Genomic DNA, 17,043 nt, shown 5'->3' with positions numbered 1-17,043 from the left:
ATGAACTGTATTACACTCGCCCTTGCTGAGTGCTTTTGATAGTGCAGAAACAGGGAGTTCAATAGTATAGGGACACACCAACTCCAAGGTTTGTGATGTGTAAGAATTGGGTTCAAAATCTGCTAGAAACTGGGTCAGTTTCTATTTGTCTGTAGGTGCCAATTAGCAATGTCATTAATCCACTGCCTAGGAGAAGAGCATGATTAAAATAGACAGTGTCACTGACCACTGACAGGACAATAGGCACAAGGCTGTGCTGTAGCTGCCTGTCATTGTGCTGCTGTACTTAGAGCTCAGCCTCATTTTCCAGAAGGAAGTAACAATTTCATCATTTCTTTGCATCTGGGTATAAAGACAGACACACCATCCAGGCTTTGAATGCTGCTTTTTGTTGTGTTCTGGACAGGGAACCTGGAGCAGACCCTGGAATTGCTGGTGCCCCACCTGGCACCCACTCTCTGGCCACTTCCATGTGGTTAGAGAACACATTGTGTGTGTTAATGTCCTTCCCGGTGCTCGCCCACGGAGCCATCCAAGGCTCCTCGGGGGCGGCAGGTTTGAATTTTGCCTCCCCAAGGATGAATATCTGAAGCTGGGCCAAAGCTTTATTTCCTGCTGGTGAGAGAAAGGACGATGGGGGAAGAGGCGTGGGAGGCCTTGAGGGGTCTGGCTTGACGTGCTGCTGCTCTGGGGGCAGCAGGAAGGGGCTGGTGGTGCATGGCTGCTGCCAGGAAAGGCCAACCTCCAGCTGGAGACCACAAACCCTCGCTGACAGTGGCCAGCCTGGCTTTCCACAGATAAAATAAGCATTGACCTAGGACAGCAGACAGTGGGGGAGACAGAGGGGTACAGTCCTGCTGCCTTCTCCCTGGTGTGTTGGATGAATTTTGATGTTGATGTTGAATTTTGCTTCTTAGTGGGAATTGCACTCTTGTTCCTTGCTTAAGAAGATGTCCAGTACTTTAATTTATGCTCCACCTGGGGATCAAATCTCTCAGCAAGACAGAAGGGTTTTTTTCCCCCCTAGATCTCACTTTTGAGAGAAAAATTTCCATGACAGAGAATGAAATACCAGGAATGGTTTTTTTCGGGTGGACCTTCCAACTTCTGGTTTGTAGCCACACTAATTTGTGGGTGGAGGAAATATTTTTGTACTGAAAATTTCCCAAGAAACTGTTTAACAGGGAATTGGAGTTTAATTGGCACTTATGAGACATTAACAGTAATTGTATTCAATTTGGCCACTCAGGATAAAGTGTGATTCAGGATCAGCTGATTTGTGTGCTGAACAAAAAAACCCAAAAAAATCCACAGAAAAAAACAACAACAACAAAAAAAAAGCCAAAACAACAACAACAACAACAAAAAAAACACCCACAAAAAACAAACAACCCACCAAACCCCTCACAAAAAAGAAAAAGGAAAAAGAAAGCAACACTAATGTGTGGACGGGTGAATATGTGCCATTAGCTTTGTATTCCCAGGTAGAAGCTTTTGTGGTGCTTGTCTTACGTTTTTCCCCACAAGGTGTTTTGCCAGACTGGAAAAAGTAGAAGGAACACACATTAACTGGAGGGAAATAGTTTGACTTCAAGTTCATCCTTTTGCAGTGAGCTGGATTACAGTTTTATCCCTGCTATCTCTTTTGCTGTCTTTTTTTTTTTATGGAATGTCCCAAAAACTTTAAAAAACCCAACAAAATCCATTTACTTACTTATGCTTTTATCAAGCATGCGAACAAGAAAGGCAAGGGAACAGAGGGTGAAATTTGATGTGGAGCCTTGTGTATGATGCAAGATAGCCATCAACATCCCTCGAACATTTCTTTTTCCTTTGCAGCAGAGTTCATTGTGCTCCCTCAGTGCTGTAGGTGAAAACAAAGACAGTGCCACTACTAAATGATTGCAGCTTCCGAGGCTGGCTGAGAGCAGAGAAAACAAACTATATGCAGTTTAAGTGCCTGTTTGTATGCAAGCTACCACACAGCCTAATACATACACCCGTATGATGTAAGGCAGAGGAGATGACCTGATTAGCAAAGCCCTCGCAACGAGCTGGGGAGATCCCTGCTCCCCTCCTTGGAGACCCACGGCTGGTCCCAGCTGGAGGAAACCTTTCCACAGCTTACCAGAGTGTTTCTGCAAATGGCAGTGTGCATGAAGGTGAGGGAAGGAGGAACAGCAAGCAGCCTGCACAGCTCATAGGATAGCTGGGATGTTTTGAAGAATGCAGCGTGAATTCCTTGGGCTTTGTGAGCTGTGTGTGTGTGTGTGGGGAGGCTGTGCTTCAGCAAACGGCTCGCACCGCCTGGTTGTGCTGCTTATCCTGTTGTATGAAAGCGTCATTCAGCAGAAAGAAGTGCTAGGGGAAGGAAGATACAGTAAGTGGTCTTCCCATTTGTAAGCTCTCAGAGCCTTGTTGGCATGTGTGCTGAGCAGACAGAGCTCCACAGCTGTGAATGGGAAGTCGTGGTGCTCAGCACTGACTGCACTCAAGGGTTTATTATTCCAAATCAGAGAAACAGACAAAAATTAATATCTGTAAGAAGACACTTAAGATCCAGTACTCTTTCTTGTGAGTACATGTAAATATGCACAGTTGGGATGTGGCTTTTTGGATATTTTGTGCAGTACTGTACCAGGACAGCACGCAGGCTTGTGGCAGCAACCTGGTGTTTTAGGTGAGGAGCACAGGGCACTATTTCTGGCTCTGCTGTAGCTACTTGTGTGGCCGAGTGGATTAAATCCTGCTCCTAAAGCCAGCGAACCGTTTCTTTGGGCTTCATTCTCAGACTTGCTGAATACCCCGAAAGGCTGCTATTATTAGAGGGAACTGCCATTCCTTTGCTGTGAAAGTGGGCTGTCCATAAATCACCAGTGTGTGCTTTCCATGGGGAGGTGGGTCTGGGACCTCAGCTCTCTCCCTGACAGCCCATGGAGCTGCCAGAGCTCCTGCTCTTCCTCCTTTCTGCCCAGTCCCTGCACGAGGGTAGATCCTCCCGGTCAGGAGGCTGCTGGCTGTGCCACTTGGGCTCGGCACCAGGGCAGGACAGCTTCCCATGGCTCCTCTTGCTGCCATGGTGGGGCCAGGCCCCTCCTGCTCCCCATGCAAACTGCCTCCTCTTGACCTGTTTCTCCCTCAGGGCACTGCCTGAGGCCATGTCCTAGTTGACCTCTCAGTCTGGGCTGCTTTTTACTCTTTTAAGAACAATAAATGCTTCTCTGTGGCAACAAAAATATTAATTCCCTTCTATAAGCGATGCACTCAAATACTTTGTAGTTACAAATCATTTGGATGGCAGTGCCTGTGCTGATACTGGTCTGCAGTGATCTGATGCAGCAGTGTCCTTGCTCTGGATGGGCTTTGCCATAATAGTACTTTCTTTTCATTTCTTAGCTCCCATTAGTGCCTTGATGAGTAGTGAAAGTTGTTTCAACAGTTTTATGATTAAAAAGAAACATCTTACCGTTGCTTGGTCTCCGGTTCCTTTACCCTGTTCATTATGCTTTCCCTGTAGTAGCAGTAGTGATTTAGAGTTGCAATGTCAACATCAGTCTCTGAACTCTGTGTTTTCTGGGAAGGGGAAGAAAGGAAGATGAAGGAGGAACACTAAATAGTAGGGTTTTTTCTTCTGACATTTCCAGGCCAGCTGTTTGAAACTGTGATGCTTCACAGTGTTTACTTATAATTCTGTTGTTGGGCTCCTGGATGGGGACCCCTTGACAGTTGCCAAGGAGCACATGTGGCCAGAGTTTGGTGACACCAGGCAGGCCCAGGGCACAGATTTGTGCTCCAGGTCCACTGCTGTCACTGGTGCTCTTGCCAGTGGCCTTAGTACAGAGGTCAAAGACTGCTTAGATGTGAAGGCTGAATCACCTCCTTGTTAAACCCCTCAGCAGGATCAAGGCTTAGGGAAGCAGACACGTGGGCTTGCCTTCTGGCTGACACTGTGGATGGAGGCTCTGACTCTGGGATGGGCCTTTCGGCAGGCTCAACCAATTCTTGAGGCATTGAAATGGGGGCATTTAGTGATAAAAACACCCCTGCACTGACACCCCTTTGTGAAAAAGCCCAGTGCATTTGTTTCCTTTAAAGGCTTGCTGATCCCACAGGCTCTCAATGGTTAGAGGAGGTTTATCCTGTCACCTGAGGATCACAGAAATCAGCAGTGAGCCTGCCAGTCTCCCCAGGCAGATGTGAAAGGTCTTCAACTGCATGTATTTTGCTTGCAAATATAAATAATCCAGCAGTGTAGCTCTCACTGCAGCCCTGTTTGCCTTGGCAGTGTCCCATTGACGTGAATCAGAAGGTGGGAGCAGAAAAGCACTGGAGGCTCATCCAGAGACTGGTCTCCCCTCCATCAGGGAACCTGTCCGTGCAGGCAGGGTGATTTGGAGATTACTGGCACAGCCCACAAGCCTGGCTTCACTAGATCTTTCCGTTTGGAACAATCCTGCTTTGTTTCCTTGGGCTGTGCCTTTGGGAACCTTGCCTCTCAGAGCACTGGGCAGGAGAGGCCTGGAAGGAGCAGCTCTGGCTTTGGCCTTTGCTCCTGTAGCTTTGGATCCTTGACATGAAGGCAACTCTCGTGGTTCAAGTTGAGAAGCAGGAGGTCAGTTTTTAATCCTGCTGCATCTCTGCAACTTTTGGCAGGTGTCTGGGTCACACTGTACCTGAGTTCTTAAGCTTTGAAATAGGGATAGAAAGAAGAAATTGAAAAAACAAAATAAAACAAAGACTTAAAGAAATAAGCAGGTATAACATGTGATGCCATGACCACCATGAGACTCTCGTGATGTTTTGAGCTTAGGCTGTGATTTAATATTGATACCAGTAAAAAGTTTATCACGGTATTAGTAGCTGGGAACTCAGAAAATACATGGGTTTAACTTTAAATTTAATTTTTTTTTTATTTCAGCAAATTCAGTAAAGCTAGAAATGCAAAGTGATGAGGAATTTGACAGGAAGCCTCTGATCCATGAAGATATTATCAGAGCTCACGATGGAGGAAGCAGCCTGGAAGATCCCTTCATTGGGAGCAACGAGATGGTGGATAACAGAAAGATCCAGGAGCTATCAAGCGAGGGAGGAATCCGGCTTCCGAATGGTAAACTGAAATGTGACGTCTGTGGCATGGTTTGCATTGGGCCCAATGTGCTAATGGTACATAAAAGGAGCCACACTGGTAAGCAGCTGAAAGAAAATCTGTGGCGATGTTGATGTTACCTGACAACTCTTCTCTCTTCCCTTTTCATTCGTGGGGTAGCAGGAGGCTGGGGAGGGAGAAAATGGGCTTCATTGGTTTTGTTTCTTTTCCTGCTTTCCAAATTCTGGCGATGCTCTCTTGCTGGTAAACATGGTGCTTCCTTTACTTTGATTTCCAGCCTTTTGTTCTTAAAAACAGCGCAAAAGTCTGGAAATTGCTCTTCTTAACGTTCTTGACTGGAGCAACATGGTGGCAGTCATTCTCTGGCACGGGGGCGGGCGGGTCGTGTTGTTTGTGTGTGTGCAGTGCGAAGCTTTTGAGCCTTTAAGAGGAGTCTTAGATGTTCTTTCATTGGAGGTGCTCACAGGTGGACAAGACCAGCAGCTTCCTGAGGATCTCACACTTCCTTTGGAAGTGGCTGGGCCTGGGATGAGCAAACCCTGGAAGGGGCACTCATTACCCAAGGATCCTGATGCAAGGGTGGTCTTGCTGCTCCGTGTGTGACAGCTCCCTCAGGGAGACCTCAGCTGAACCACCCATTTGGCTCCCCCATACCACCTCAATACCATTCTGGAGGCAGCTATCAGTGCTTGGTCTCCCCCAGCACTTGTTTTTTTATTACCATTTGGAGTCTCAAACAGCTTATCAGGCTTGTGGGTTTGAGAATTTAAGAGGCAAAAGGAACCTCTGCAATATGCTAATTGGGTGGGTCTTTGTGGTTTGAAAAAATGTGGCATTGAGCTTAAACTCAGGTATTTCAGGGGACTTATGGCTAATATGGTAAAATGGTGTGCCCAGGAAGCTGGTACTCACTCCCCTGTGCTGCCCACTCAGGTGGGAGCAACAGTCACCTCCAGCACAAGTACAGGTGGTGCCAGAAGATGATGCTCTCTGGTCTTGCAGTGGTCTACCTTTGATTCAAAAAAGCACTTAAGCTTGTGCTTAACTTTTATGAGATTTAAGCACATGTAAGTCACCTGAAGGGCTTCAAGATACGCTTAACTTTGGATGCACATTTAAATCTTATTAAGGTTAAGCACAGGTTTTTGTGGTGGAGCTTCAGTAGGTGTTTGTTCTTTGTATTTTTTGGATATTTTGCTTTGTATCTTTGCTCTTATTTAATGGGGTGAGAGACTCAGACTGGCTGAGATCTGTGAAGATATAAGAAGAAAGGTGGAATTTTAGAATAAGAAAGACTGTGTAATCCCTTTGTAAACCTGGTAGTTTGCAGTCCAGTAGTGTGCTCTTGATGGGGAAGAAATCAATAGAATTTCTGTACAGAGAAATAATAAATATATATTACCTAGTTAATCTCCTGTATATGGGTTGTATTGATAAAAACTTGACCTAAGTGTGTAATGCAAAGCATGGCAGTATCGTTTATGATGCACTCATGATTTTAGACAGGAATTACGAGAGGGGAAAAGCATTAGCTGGAGAACCAAAACCTTGATTAACAATTTGACGTGCTGTTACTAGAAGAGGGAAGGAGAAACAAGAATGTACCAGACTGAGTCACCAGCTTTCATCCTGCTGAAAAGTTTTCACTGGTGCTTGCATGTATCTGAGCATATGTATTGTAGGTGCATCAAAGTCCATGGATTTGAACTTGAGCAGCTAAACTAGCTGTGCTAAATTTAGATTTAGGTACTTAATTAAATGGTCTGCATTTCTGAGATACTGAATAGCTGGTGCATCTTTTAAATACAGGCAAGCTGTCTTTTTCATGTTAAAGAAGATGTGTAAATTCAAAGCGAAAGAAACAAAATCTCCTCTGCGTGCAGGCGAGATGGCCGTCTGTGGGTGCATGGGCAGCAATTGCATAACTGGTAGCTTTTTCCTTCGGGCTCCTCGGAGAGCCCTGACTCTTTTCCCATCAGAGCAGAGGAGCTGGGATGTACTGTTCTATACAGATGATTTCAAGCATATAGAAATGGCATTTCTTTTAATGTGCAGCTCGGTGTTCTGTTCTCGGTAAACCGGTTGGCAAATTTTGCAGAGGATTTTTTTTCTCTCTCCACTTTGTTTGTTTGTTTTTTAATACGTGCTGCTACTTTGCTGTCCACAACAGAAGGAGAAGTTTGCTTGGATTTCCACATCCTGGATTTTAAGGTGTATTTTTAACATATTGGTATCTATCTTGTAAAGTGCAGTATTTTAAAATATATTGCCACTTCCTCAGCAGTGGGGCGTGATGGGCTGGCCCCAGCTCTGGAATGAGCCCTGACCTGTGGGTAGTCTGGTTTTGCAGCCCAAGGGAGAATGGTGGAGAGAAGGGAGGTTGTCCCCAGTGAGTGGAAACAGATGACATTCTTTATCAGCTAATCCAACTGGCATGTACATCCCTACCTCTCAAACCCCATTTAAGTATGTTTTGGGAGCTGAATCCTGCTTTACTTTCCTCTGTAACTATACACAACCAAAGCATGATCTGGCCAGTTGTTTGCATTGGCAAAAACTGAAGTGCTCTTCCCTTCCCCGAAAACCTGTCAGCATTTTATGTAAATCACCCAAAATGCTGTGGTCCCTAGCAGAGGCTGTAATTTGTGTGCGTGCAGCTTTCCTTGCACAGGGGATCGAGGCTTGGCAAGAAGCTGTGCTCTGGGCTCTGCCTGTGCTATGCACAGAGAGGGGAATTTCTCCAGCCATTATTCCTCTGTTCCTGAAGAGCAGTTGTCTTCCCGGCTACATGATGGGAGTCAAACAGATACAGAAACGGGAAAATGATCTGTGTCACGGATGAGGCCAGAGTAGGTGAACTCAGCGTCCCATCTCTGATCCTGGTGTGCAGTCACCCCTTCCTGTGATAGACCAAGCTGGGGATTTTCCATTCATCCCTCAGATCATGGTCCAAGTGATGCTCTGGTCTGCAGCCCTTCCATCACAGGGCCCGTGGCACTGCTGATTGTGCCAAACACAGCATTTCTCTGAAAAACTGCTAATTCAGGTGAAGTGTTCTTGTAATCTGCCTGGGCACCAGGAGAAGGCCTTTCTGTTTATTTGTCATTGCTGACAGAAAATAAATAATGTGCTTGGTGTGGGAATTAAGCGTGATGCAATCCCTGCATTAGTGAGCAGGGCAGCCCTCTCCCTCATGTGCCACATCCTTGTGTCAGAAAAACAGCATGAGCTGGATTTATTTTCCACTTTTCCCATACTGTGTTATTTTGGTCCAAATTTCATACTCCACAGCACATTCCTCAAGTTGCAGGATCTCTATCAGTTTTTTGTTACTGCAGGAGATGGCTTGGTCATAGAATATTGCCATTGGATACTCCAGGGATTTGTGCTTAGGGATGTAGAGGGAAGGGGGGAAGGAGAAGAGGCAAATAATCCAGGTTTTCTGAGATCATGAGAAGGAACCTCAGTGATTTCTCACCTCTCCATGCTTTCTGCTGTGGGTCTGAATTAAAATTTCCTTGTTCCTTGTTTCTGGTACAGCAGGAACCGTATTCTGCTATAGCTATGTGCTCTGCAAGGTCCTCATGTTGTTCTCCCTTTTGCTGTGAATTGTGACCTTTCTTTTATATTTTTTTTCCTCTGCCATAAAATCCAGTCCCTTATCTAGTTTACTGCTAGATTTTGAAATGCTTTTTATTTCTCAGGGAAGGTTGGCATCATAGAATCATGGAATGCTTTGGGTGGAAAGGGACCTTTAACATTCATCCTGTTCCACCCCCTGCCATGGACAGGGACACCTTCTACAAGCCCTGGTTGCTCCAAGCCCTGTCCACCCTGGCCTTGGACACCTCTGGAGACTGGGCCTCCACAGCTTCTCATCCTCCTTGCTTTAAAAAACACAGAGGTTAAATTCTTTCTCTGTGTGGATGCAGCAGCAGCACAGTGGCAAAGCACAGCCTGGGCAGAGGCAGTGGGGATGTCAGCCTTGCCCCACTCTTATTTGGGTTGCTGGAATGGTAATTTTAGGCCTTTTTTGGGGTGGTAACTGCAGGATGGTGTCAGATCTCTACTTGGACTCCACAAGTATTTTGATACCATAAGTCAGTGAAATGAGTTACGTGCCCAAGAGGGAGATGTTCGACCTCTGCTTTAGCACCCATAGCGTTACAACTGAACATATGCAGCTCTGGAACTCTGAATGAAATTCAACTTTTTTTACATGCAGGGTTCAAGTTTTTAGGAGAGAAGTAATAAATGAGGAAAACCCCAGTTGTGTGGTTCCATATAAAAGACTTGTATGCCTAAGCAGCAAATGAGGAGCAAATTTAAACAAATTGTTATATAAACAAATTTTGATGAACTCCACTGGACTGCCTCTCTCATTTTGCTGGCAGAAAGGGTTTTTTTGGTTTAGTTTCTGATTTGTAACCTAGTTCAGCCTTCCTGTCTCTTGCAATGTTAATAGATTTGGCACTGAATCAAAAATTTTAGGGCTAAATTTCTGAAAGTCCAGTTTTCTACTTAGATTCTGAAGTCTAACTTTCTGAAAAGTCATCTCTTTTCCTACTTGAGCATAAGGAAGGGGAGATTAGATTTTTGAAATTGTTCTGGGCAGAAGGATGTGTTTTACTTGCAGTACTCAATAACTAAAGTCTTCTGATAGTTTTGCCACGTTCACTTAAAAGATTTTTCTGTCTTAAGAATGCAGTCATAAATTTGTGCGGAGGACAATTGGAAATCACCCCGGATTTCCCAGGAATTTTTCATGGGAGATTTGTCACTACTGTTTTATAATAAATTGCCCTATCTGGAAGCAGGTTTTTTCCAACAAAAATCCCTACTAAAGTCACTGATTTCATGTGATGTGCAGGCTGTTGAGTGAATCCGATAGAACAGTAAGGAGACTAGTTATATATATATATATATATATATTGTTATATACTATATATATATATATATGCAGACTAGTTCTGGTCCCTGGAATAACAGAGAAATGGAGCAAAGTCTGCTGCTCTGTGTCTCACTTGGGTAAATGCAGGCTGGAGCTCACCGCTGTCACTGTGTTGAGAGCATCACTGATAATTCCCTTGTGTTCCTGGCACAGAGCAGAATCACAGCAGTTGCAGCATCTGATGAATCAGGAGAAATGTTTCATTTTAACAAAATGAATATTGACAGAAAGCCTATTGTGGAAGGGTGAAAATCGTTATTATTAGTAAGAGCAAATACTTTCTGATGGCAGCATGGGCACAGTAATTTTGTGTTAAGACGCTGGAAAGAAAAAATCCCATTTGAGAACTTAAGCTATACTTTGCATATCAAAAACATCTGCCATACAAAAAAGGTTGAGTTCCCAGATACACATTTAACCAGGAGAGATGTTGAAGTCCCTCTGGACCTGGTTTTAATGCAGCAGGACTGCTGATGTAGGAATACCCTGACTGTGTTATTGAGAACCACTGCATTAATTTGTGAGTCACTCCCCTTTTGATTTCAAAGGGACAAACGTTACCAGCCAAGGGCTAGGAAAATTTAAGTCTCCTTGGCTGCCAGGTCTGTGGGCTCCACATCCTCAGACAAATTTCTGTTTTAATACAGAAAATATCTCAGCTTTGCAGCAAAAATATCACTGTTTTGCACTGGTCTGAGATTCGAAGAAGGTTAACTCATACTGAAACTTCTGCACAGCACTTCCGTGCTGAGGCAGGAAAGGAGTGCTGTTGTGCAGGGAAGCTTCCAATTAAGCAGAAAAAGGAGTTGGTTTGCTTTTTGAAACAACATTTGACATCTGTGAAATCTATTAGTAGGAAGTTCATTGGTTCATTTGCCTGGTTTCAGGTTGTATCAGCCAGCCAGCACTCGTAGCTCGTGCAGTGAAGTCTCCATCCAGCTGTCATGTAGTAAATAAAGATACTGTGAAAGAAAGGCCGATGTCTTGCCTGTCCTGTCTTCAGGGGTCCACTTCACCATTTGTCTCAGGATTTGTTTGCACAAGAGCAAGTTAACCTGTGTACTTCAGATTTTCCTGTAACTCAGGAGCAGTAATAATTCATTGCTATTGTTCATTATTCTTTTTCTTGGATGAGATATAGCAATAATGGATGTGTGTTAATGAACTGTGAGGTTTCGGCAGTATTTGATGGTAATTTAGAGGTAAATACTGAAATCATACCTTTTAATTAATATTTTATTTAACTGTAAAATGGTGAAACTCTATGGATGTATTTATTTATTAATTTAATTATACCCTGGCACAAGCCCCTCTTACAAAGCCTTTAGGAAAGATAATACTTGGCAGCTCTGGTTTACCTTGCCTTGTCCATTCCTGAAGTAACTTAGATAATTAAATTCCCTCTGCTGGAGAGCAAGGGTTTTTAGGCATTCCTGGCTTTGTCTGGCTTTAGACTCTAAATATGGAGTTGAAAAGAAACATCTTTTTTGTTTGGTTGGCTCTCCCTCCTCCTCTTTCCTCTTGCCACTGTGAAAGTCACTGAGTCGGGGGGTTTTCTGCCCTGGTTTAGCTCAGTAATGGAGAAGAGGTTCAACACTTAAAGTAGACTAAAAGTATTTTGCAGTTACATTGCAGTCACACAGTTTCCAGTGCTGAAAAACACAAATCTTGCTTAGTTGCCTTTCAGCAGAGTTCTTATTTTATTAAATCTGTATGAGTACATAGAATCAAGCAGGAAATACATAGCTGTAAGTGGTGGGGGAGCACACCATGCTTATAATTGTCATTACTCTCTTGGAGTCGTGTGTGCTACCTTTAATAGGTCCATAGTTCCGGATGTGTCTGTGTTGCCATCACCCCCAAAAGCACTTCAAACACAGTCAGGGACCATCATGTAGAGAAAAGCTGTGTTTAAAGACTTCTTGTGAGTGGATGTTTAGTTTGAAGTATGATTGATTTCAGCTTATGGATAAAACCTCTGAGTTTTCACAGAAAAGTGAGGGAGGTGAATAAGGATGTCAAGGTTGTTATTTTGTTCCTGGGAAGTAATAATTCTGGAGAACAGTTTACAAAACTACCAGGAAAAGGCAGCAGGAGAAATAATTGGAACACAGTCTTCTCAAGGCATTGAAGTGATAAAAAAGGCTTATTTGCTAGAATCTGGAGTGGGCATCAGACAGCACAGTTCTTGGAAAACCAACAGAATCTTCTTGCTATGCAGTCATTACTTCTCTTTGTGCACACTTCTATTGGATAATGGCCTCTCAGATTAGCTGTGCTAAATGTAAAAGCTGCTAATCAATAGCACGAAGGTGTGACCAAAATTGCATCCCTCAAGCCTAAGGCTTAAACAAGGAGCTGGAATCGAGTGATTGGACAAAAGTATAACAAACACATCAAAGCAGCTATTTACCCGGAATGAAGCCAGTAGGAGAAGTGAATTCAGGCTGGCTTTAAATAGGTACAGAGGTTATTTAAGGTAAAGTGTGCTATTGGAGCAGATTCTGTCTGTTGCAAGAGAGGAGCAGACTACGGGTGATTTTGTGGTGAGTGTTTTCATGTCATCTTTGCCATCAAACTGTGGTGCAGTGACTATTTGAATTCCTGACTGAAAGCTTTCAGCATCTCTAGAGCAGCCAGTTTTTGGAGGAGTAATACCTGCTCATATGTGGCCTCCAAAATGTCAGAGATAAGTGGATGATGTAGTGGGTAAAATGCAGTAACTGCATAATTTTAGATACAGCAGGAGTAAAAGGAAAGACTTTAGACTTGGTAAGAAACATGCTACCTTCTTTCATGTTGTCATCCTGAAACTGAAGCTATCATTCCAGAATACTCAGAAACGTGTCAAAGGAAAGGGTTTTGCCTGTTTTCTCAGACAGCAAAAGCAAAATAGAAAAGAAAAAAAAACAAACCCATGTATTTTTCTACTGCAGTCTCTTTACATATCTCTGTTATGGACATTTTTAAATGATGTAAAGGAAGATAATGGCTAATCAGATAATTTAAGTATAGTGTGGGAGTTTGAAAGGGAAACCACAAACTCTTTATCAATTCTAATGAGCTCATGTTCAGTGTATTGGAAGAAGAGCTTTATGCTGTGATTTTTTTTATTATTATTACTCCATAATGTTCATGGTGAGATTGTAGAAACCTTAGTATCTCGTTGAGTACCTCTGTGGCAGTCTCAGATGTGATTTCCCTCTCCCATGTGTGAAATAAAGTTGCAGAGTATGGCATGCACATGGTACACCTTGTGCTGCCCTCCTGGCAGCATTGTAGTCCTGGCAGTGATTTGAACCACTGACACAAGAATTGCTTGTGGACATCTGTAAGAGCTCTCTCCCTCCCTCCCCTTCCATTTGAAACTCCAGATGTGTTTTGGGCTTCACCCTAGACAGACACATTAACTACTTTGATACAAATGTAGCATTCATTTTGTCCAGCGATGGAGTAATTGTTCTAAAGCAATAGTAAAAGACTTTGGAGAAATGTGAAAGATCACAAAATGTGTTTGTTTTGCACAGTATCTGTGCTTCAGGCCACTGAATTCAAACTCAGAAGGTCCCAGCGGGATTTGGCCATAATTCCATAATAGGTGATACACTGAAAAATGTGGATGAGGTCACTTACATCTGAAATCTGATGATCAAGACCTTGTTGATCTGGGGCTCTACTTGGTTTAAACACTGGGTAATGCTTTAAATTGGAAAAGGGTAGATTCAAATGAGGTATATATGAAAGAAATTCCTCCCTGTTTCTTCAGAGGTGAGGCTCTGACACAGGTTGCCCAGGGAAGTTGTGGCTGTCCCATCCCTGAAAGTGTTCAAGGTCAGGTTGGATGGGATTTGGAGCAACCTGGGATAGTGGAAGGTGACCCTGCCCATGGCAGGGGGTGGAGCTGGATGGGCTTTAAGGTCCTTTCCAACCCAGACTGTTCTGGAATTGTGTGATCTAAAGTCCAGCTGCAGTAAAGAGCTTGGACAAGTGGCTAGCACAAGTATAAGCTTGTGTTCAGTTGATTTGCTCAGCAGGACATAAGCAGGTGATTAGAGCTGACTGCCTGCACAAGACTGCTGGAACAGTCTGGCTGTCCTCAACAAATGTTGATATAGAGTATTGGTTTTGATGATGTTCCAGAAAGCCTGTGTGTGTTCGTCAGGGGTTTTCCTCTGAATAATAAGTTTTTTTTTAAAAAGGTGGGGTTTTTTTAATGGACCCAATCCCCACTGTCTAAGGCAAATACAAAGGCTTAATGTAAAAATAAGCTCTGGATGTGCATGTGTGTGTGTGTGTGAACACATGGGATAAAGTGATAGAGTAAGGTCTAGGGTTTCTGTTAGTTTTTCATCAAATCAATCTTTTTAATTTTTTTTTTTTTTTATGTAGAGTGCACATTTGCTTGTTTCACAGTTTAATGGTGCAAGTTTTTTCTCAACTTTCAGTACTGCCCAGAGCTTGCAACCCTGATCCTCACTCGCATCCATGCCCTCCAAGTCACTCTAGCAATGCAAAGAAGCCTTTAAAAAGGGCTTTCAGTTAAAGTATAATGCAAACAAAAGGTTTGGTTTGAACCAAAGACCTTAACACCTTTGCTAAGGTCCAATTGCTATGATCACTTCTGAATACTCGCATGGATTGGACCTATACTAAAAATAAGTGCAAAACCATAAAAGTAAATACTGCAAAACCACAACTATGGATCCAAATTTTCAGCAGAGCTCATCTTTTATAAAGAATAGAAGCTCTGAGGTGAAGAACTTTCAAGAAAACCAGGAAGCATTGATCACCTCAAGGAAAGAGCCTCAAATCACTATTGGAGGCTTTGCCCATTGTGCAAAAGAAACGGCCTCTGACTTTAGAAGTGCCGTGTGATGGTGGTGGTGGGGACTGTACCCATGTGCAATGGCACCGGTACAGAGTGGGAAAGTGGCCTCTGTGCATCCTCCGATGTGTGTTGACAGCTCTCTCCCTTCCCCTTCCCTTCCAGGTGAACGCCCCTTCCACTGTAACCAATGTGGAGCTTCTTTTACCCAGAAGGGGAACCTGCTGAGGCACATCAAGTTGCACTCTGGGGAGAAACCGTTCAAATGTCCCTTCTGTAGCTACGCCTGCCGGCGGAGGGACGCCCTCACAGGACACCTCAGGACACACTCTGGTGAGCCCACCTTGGCTTCTCCTCACACTTCTTCCTTCCTTTATCACTACCGTCCCAGTGCAGCAGGTAGTGAAAATAAAGGGTAGCTCTGGGTCTGTACCGTCCTCTTCAGAGAGTGCAGCTCTCAACTTTGGGAAAGCCTTGATGTGAATCAGAAAAGTTGTGGTTCAGCCACACCTCTCCTTTTGTGTAACTGAGCTCCTCCGCTGATGCTATCACATTTCCCTCTCAGTGTCTCCTTGGGTGTATCCTAGGCTTTGCTGGCAGATTGTTTTGACACTCTGAGCCCCAAAGTGGCTGTGAAATTCCAAGGATCACAAAGAGTAACTGTGGGCTCTTGGAAGCCAGCTTTGCAGTTCATAGCCATTTCTTCATCTAATACATGCCATATGCTGGTTGAGTTCAAACTTGTTCATCTTTCAAAGCCCTATAAATTGCATTTTTGATTCAGTTAGATCTTGCTGTAAAGTCCTAGCTCATGGCAGCCACGGCACTCACCCTAGAGCTGAAGGTGGTCAAGAGAGATTGGGTTTCTCTTGCCTTGTTAAGTGATAGGATCATGTCTGGATCAAGTCTACTTGATATAGTTTCTTGATAAGTTGTTGAGAAATACCTGTCTCATAGCTGCGTGCTGGTAGTCCTGTTGGAGCCCCAGCAGTCGGGATCAGCTGTGGTTTTAGTCCCTGTCCCTGCACCAGGGGGCTGCATTCTGCCCACTCACTCATCTCTGTAGGACTCCTGAGTAAGATCTTGCTGTGTTTGTATCCCCTGAATGTTCAACTTGTGTGCTTGGGCCATTTATAAGAGGCTGTGTGTTTAATTGTTGAATGAGCAGAGGTAATTGGACCGGTTGCAAGTGGCAGCATTACAGATAAACTTCTTTGAGATGTCAGCAAATGTGTGACTACTGAAACACAGTGGTGGAAGTGCAGCTGCAGGCAGAAATCCTACATGAGCTTCCTGACTCTGTAAGTATTTCTTCTACAGAGTCAACCTCACTTCAGAAGGTGTTTCTGTTTTAGGAACATTGAGTTGGTCTTAGGATACAGAGTTGCTTTGGCATTTCCAAGAGTAGGAAAGGGTAGGCAAGTAAGCTTCTTCAAGTAGATTTGGGAGCGTGCAGGACGCTGTATTGATGGAAAATGCTGACAGAAATCTTGAATTTCCAGTGCAGCACAAGAATTGGGACTAGGCTGGGAGAGAATTGCTTGAGCTGGATTAGATCTGAAAGTCAGTAGGGAAAATGTCTGTGGAACTGTGAGCTGCAATTTTCACACATACAATAACTGTAGTTTCAACTGGAAATTTAAAAAGAAAACAGAACACAATACTAATGTTCATAATTAAAACAAAAAGGGAGTCGTGACAAAAAAATATCCCATATTACCAAACACAAACATTGCTGTTGAAGACCTTCTCACATTATGAATATAGATTTTGTTACCTAGATACTGCCATTGCTAGAGATTGTTCTTCCTGTGTGAAGAACATGTGTCTGATGGTTCTGTGTTTTGCATGAGGATGAAATGTAAAGGTGTGGGATTTTCAGAAGGCACCTAAGCTGCTTAGCACAAGTTCCCCTGGAGCTCCTTCCCTAACTGACTTAGCTGTGCTCAGCTCTGCTCAGTTTGTAATTTTAGGCTTTGTTTTCAGTGGAGAAAGTGCCCTCTGTGCACTCAGATACAGCAGCTTTCAACAGAGGGGCAGCAGGAACAGACACATGCTCCCACAGCACTCTCCAAGGCAGTTCTTAGAATTCTTAGCATTCACAGGTGAAAAGTTAAAACCTGGAATATTGCCCTAAAACCTGGTATCCCTCTGCACAAA

General features: G+C 43.8%; 1 protein-coding gene across 6 annotated transcripts in view; it reads left to right on the top strand.

Annotated features, from left to right (window-relative positions):
- Window positions 1-17,043, top strand: part of IKZF2 (IKAROS family zinc finger 2) — a 115,985-nt gene that overhangs the window by 56,565 nt on the left and 42,377 nt on the right. For 3 of the 6 annotated variants that reach the window (XM_058839972.1, XM_058839974.1, XM_058839973.1), the window contains 2 exons: window positions 4,919-5,185; window positions 15,049-15,216. In XM_058839972.1, coding sequence (XP_058695955.1) covers window positions 4,919-5,185; window positions 15,049-15,216 — 435 coding nt within the window. The remainder of the gene's footprint in view (window positions 1-4,918; window positions 5,186-15,048; window positions 15,217-17,043) is intronic. The other 3 variants (XM_058839976.1, XM_058839978.1, XM_058839977.1) reach the window with 3 other exon arrangements.

The sequence above is a fragment of the Poecile atricapillus genome, chromosome 5, assembly GCF_030490865.1.
Source record: "Poecile atricapillus isolate bPoeAtr1 chromosome 5, bPoeAtr1.hap1, whole genome shotgun sequence".
NCBI lineage: Eukaryota > Metazoa > Chordata > Aves > Passeriformes > Paridae > Poecile > Poecile atricapillus.
The sequence above is the reverse complement of the archived record's forward strand: the minus strand, read 5'-3'. Positions and strand labels throughout refer to the sequence as shown.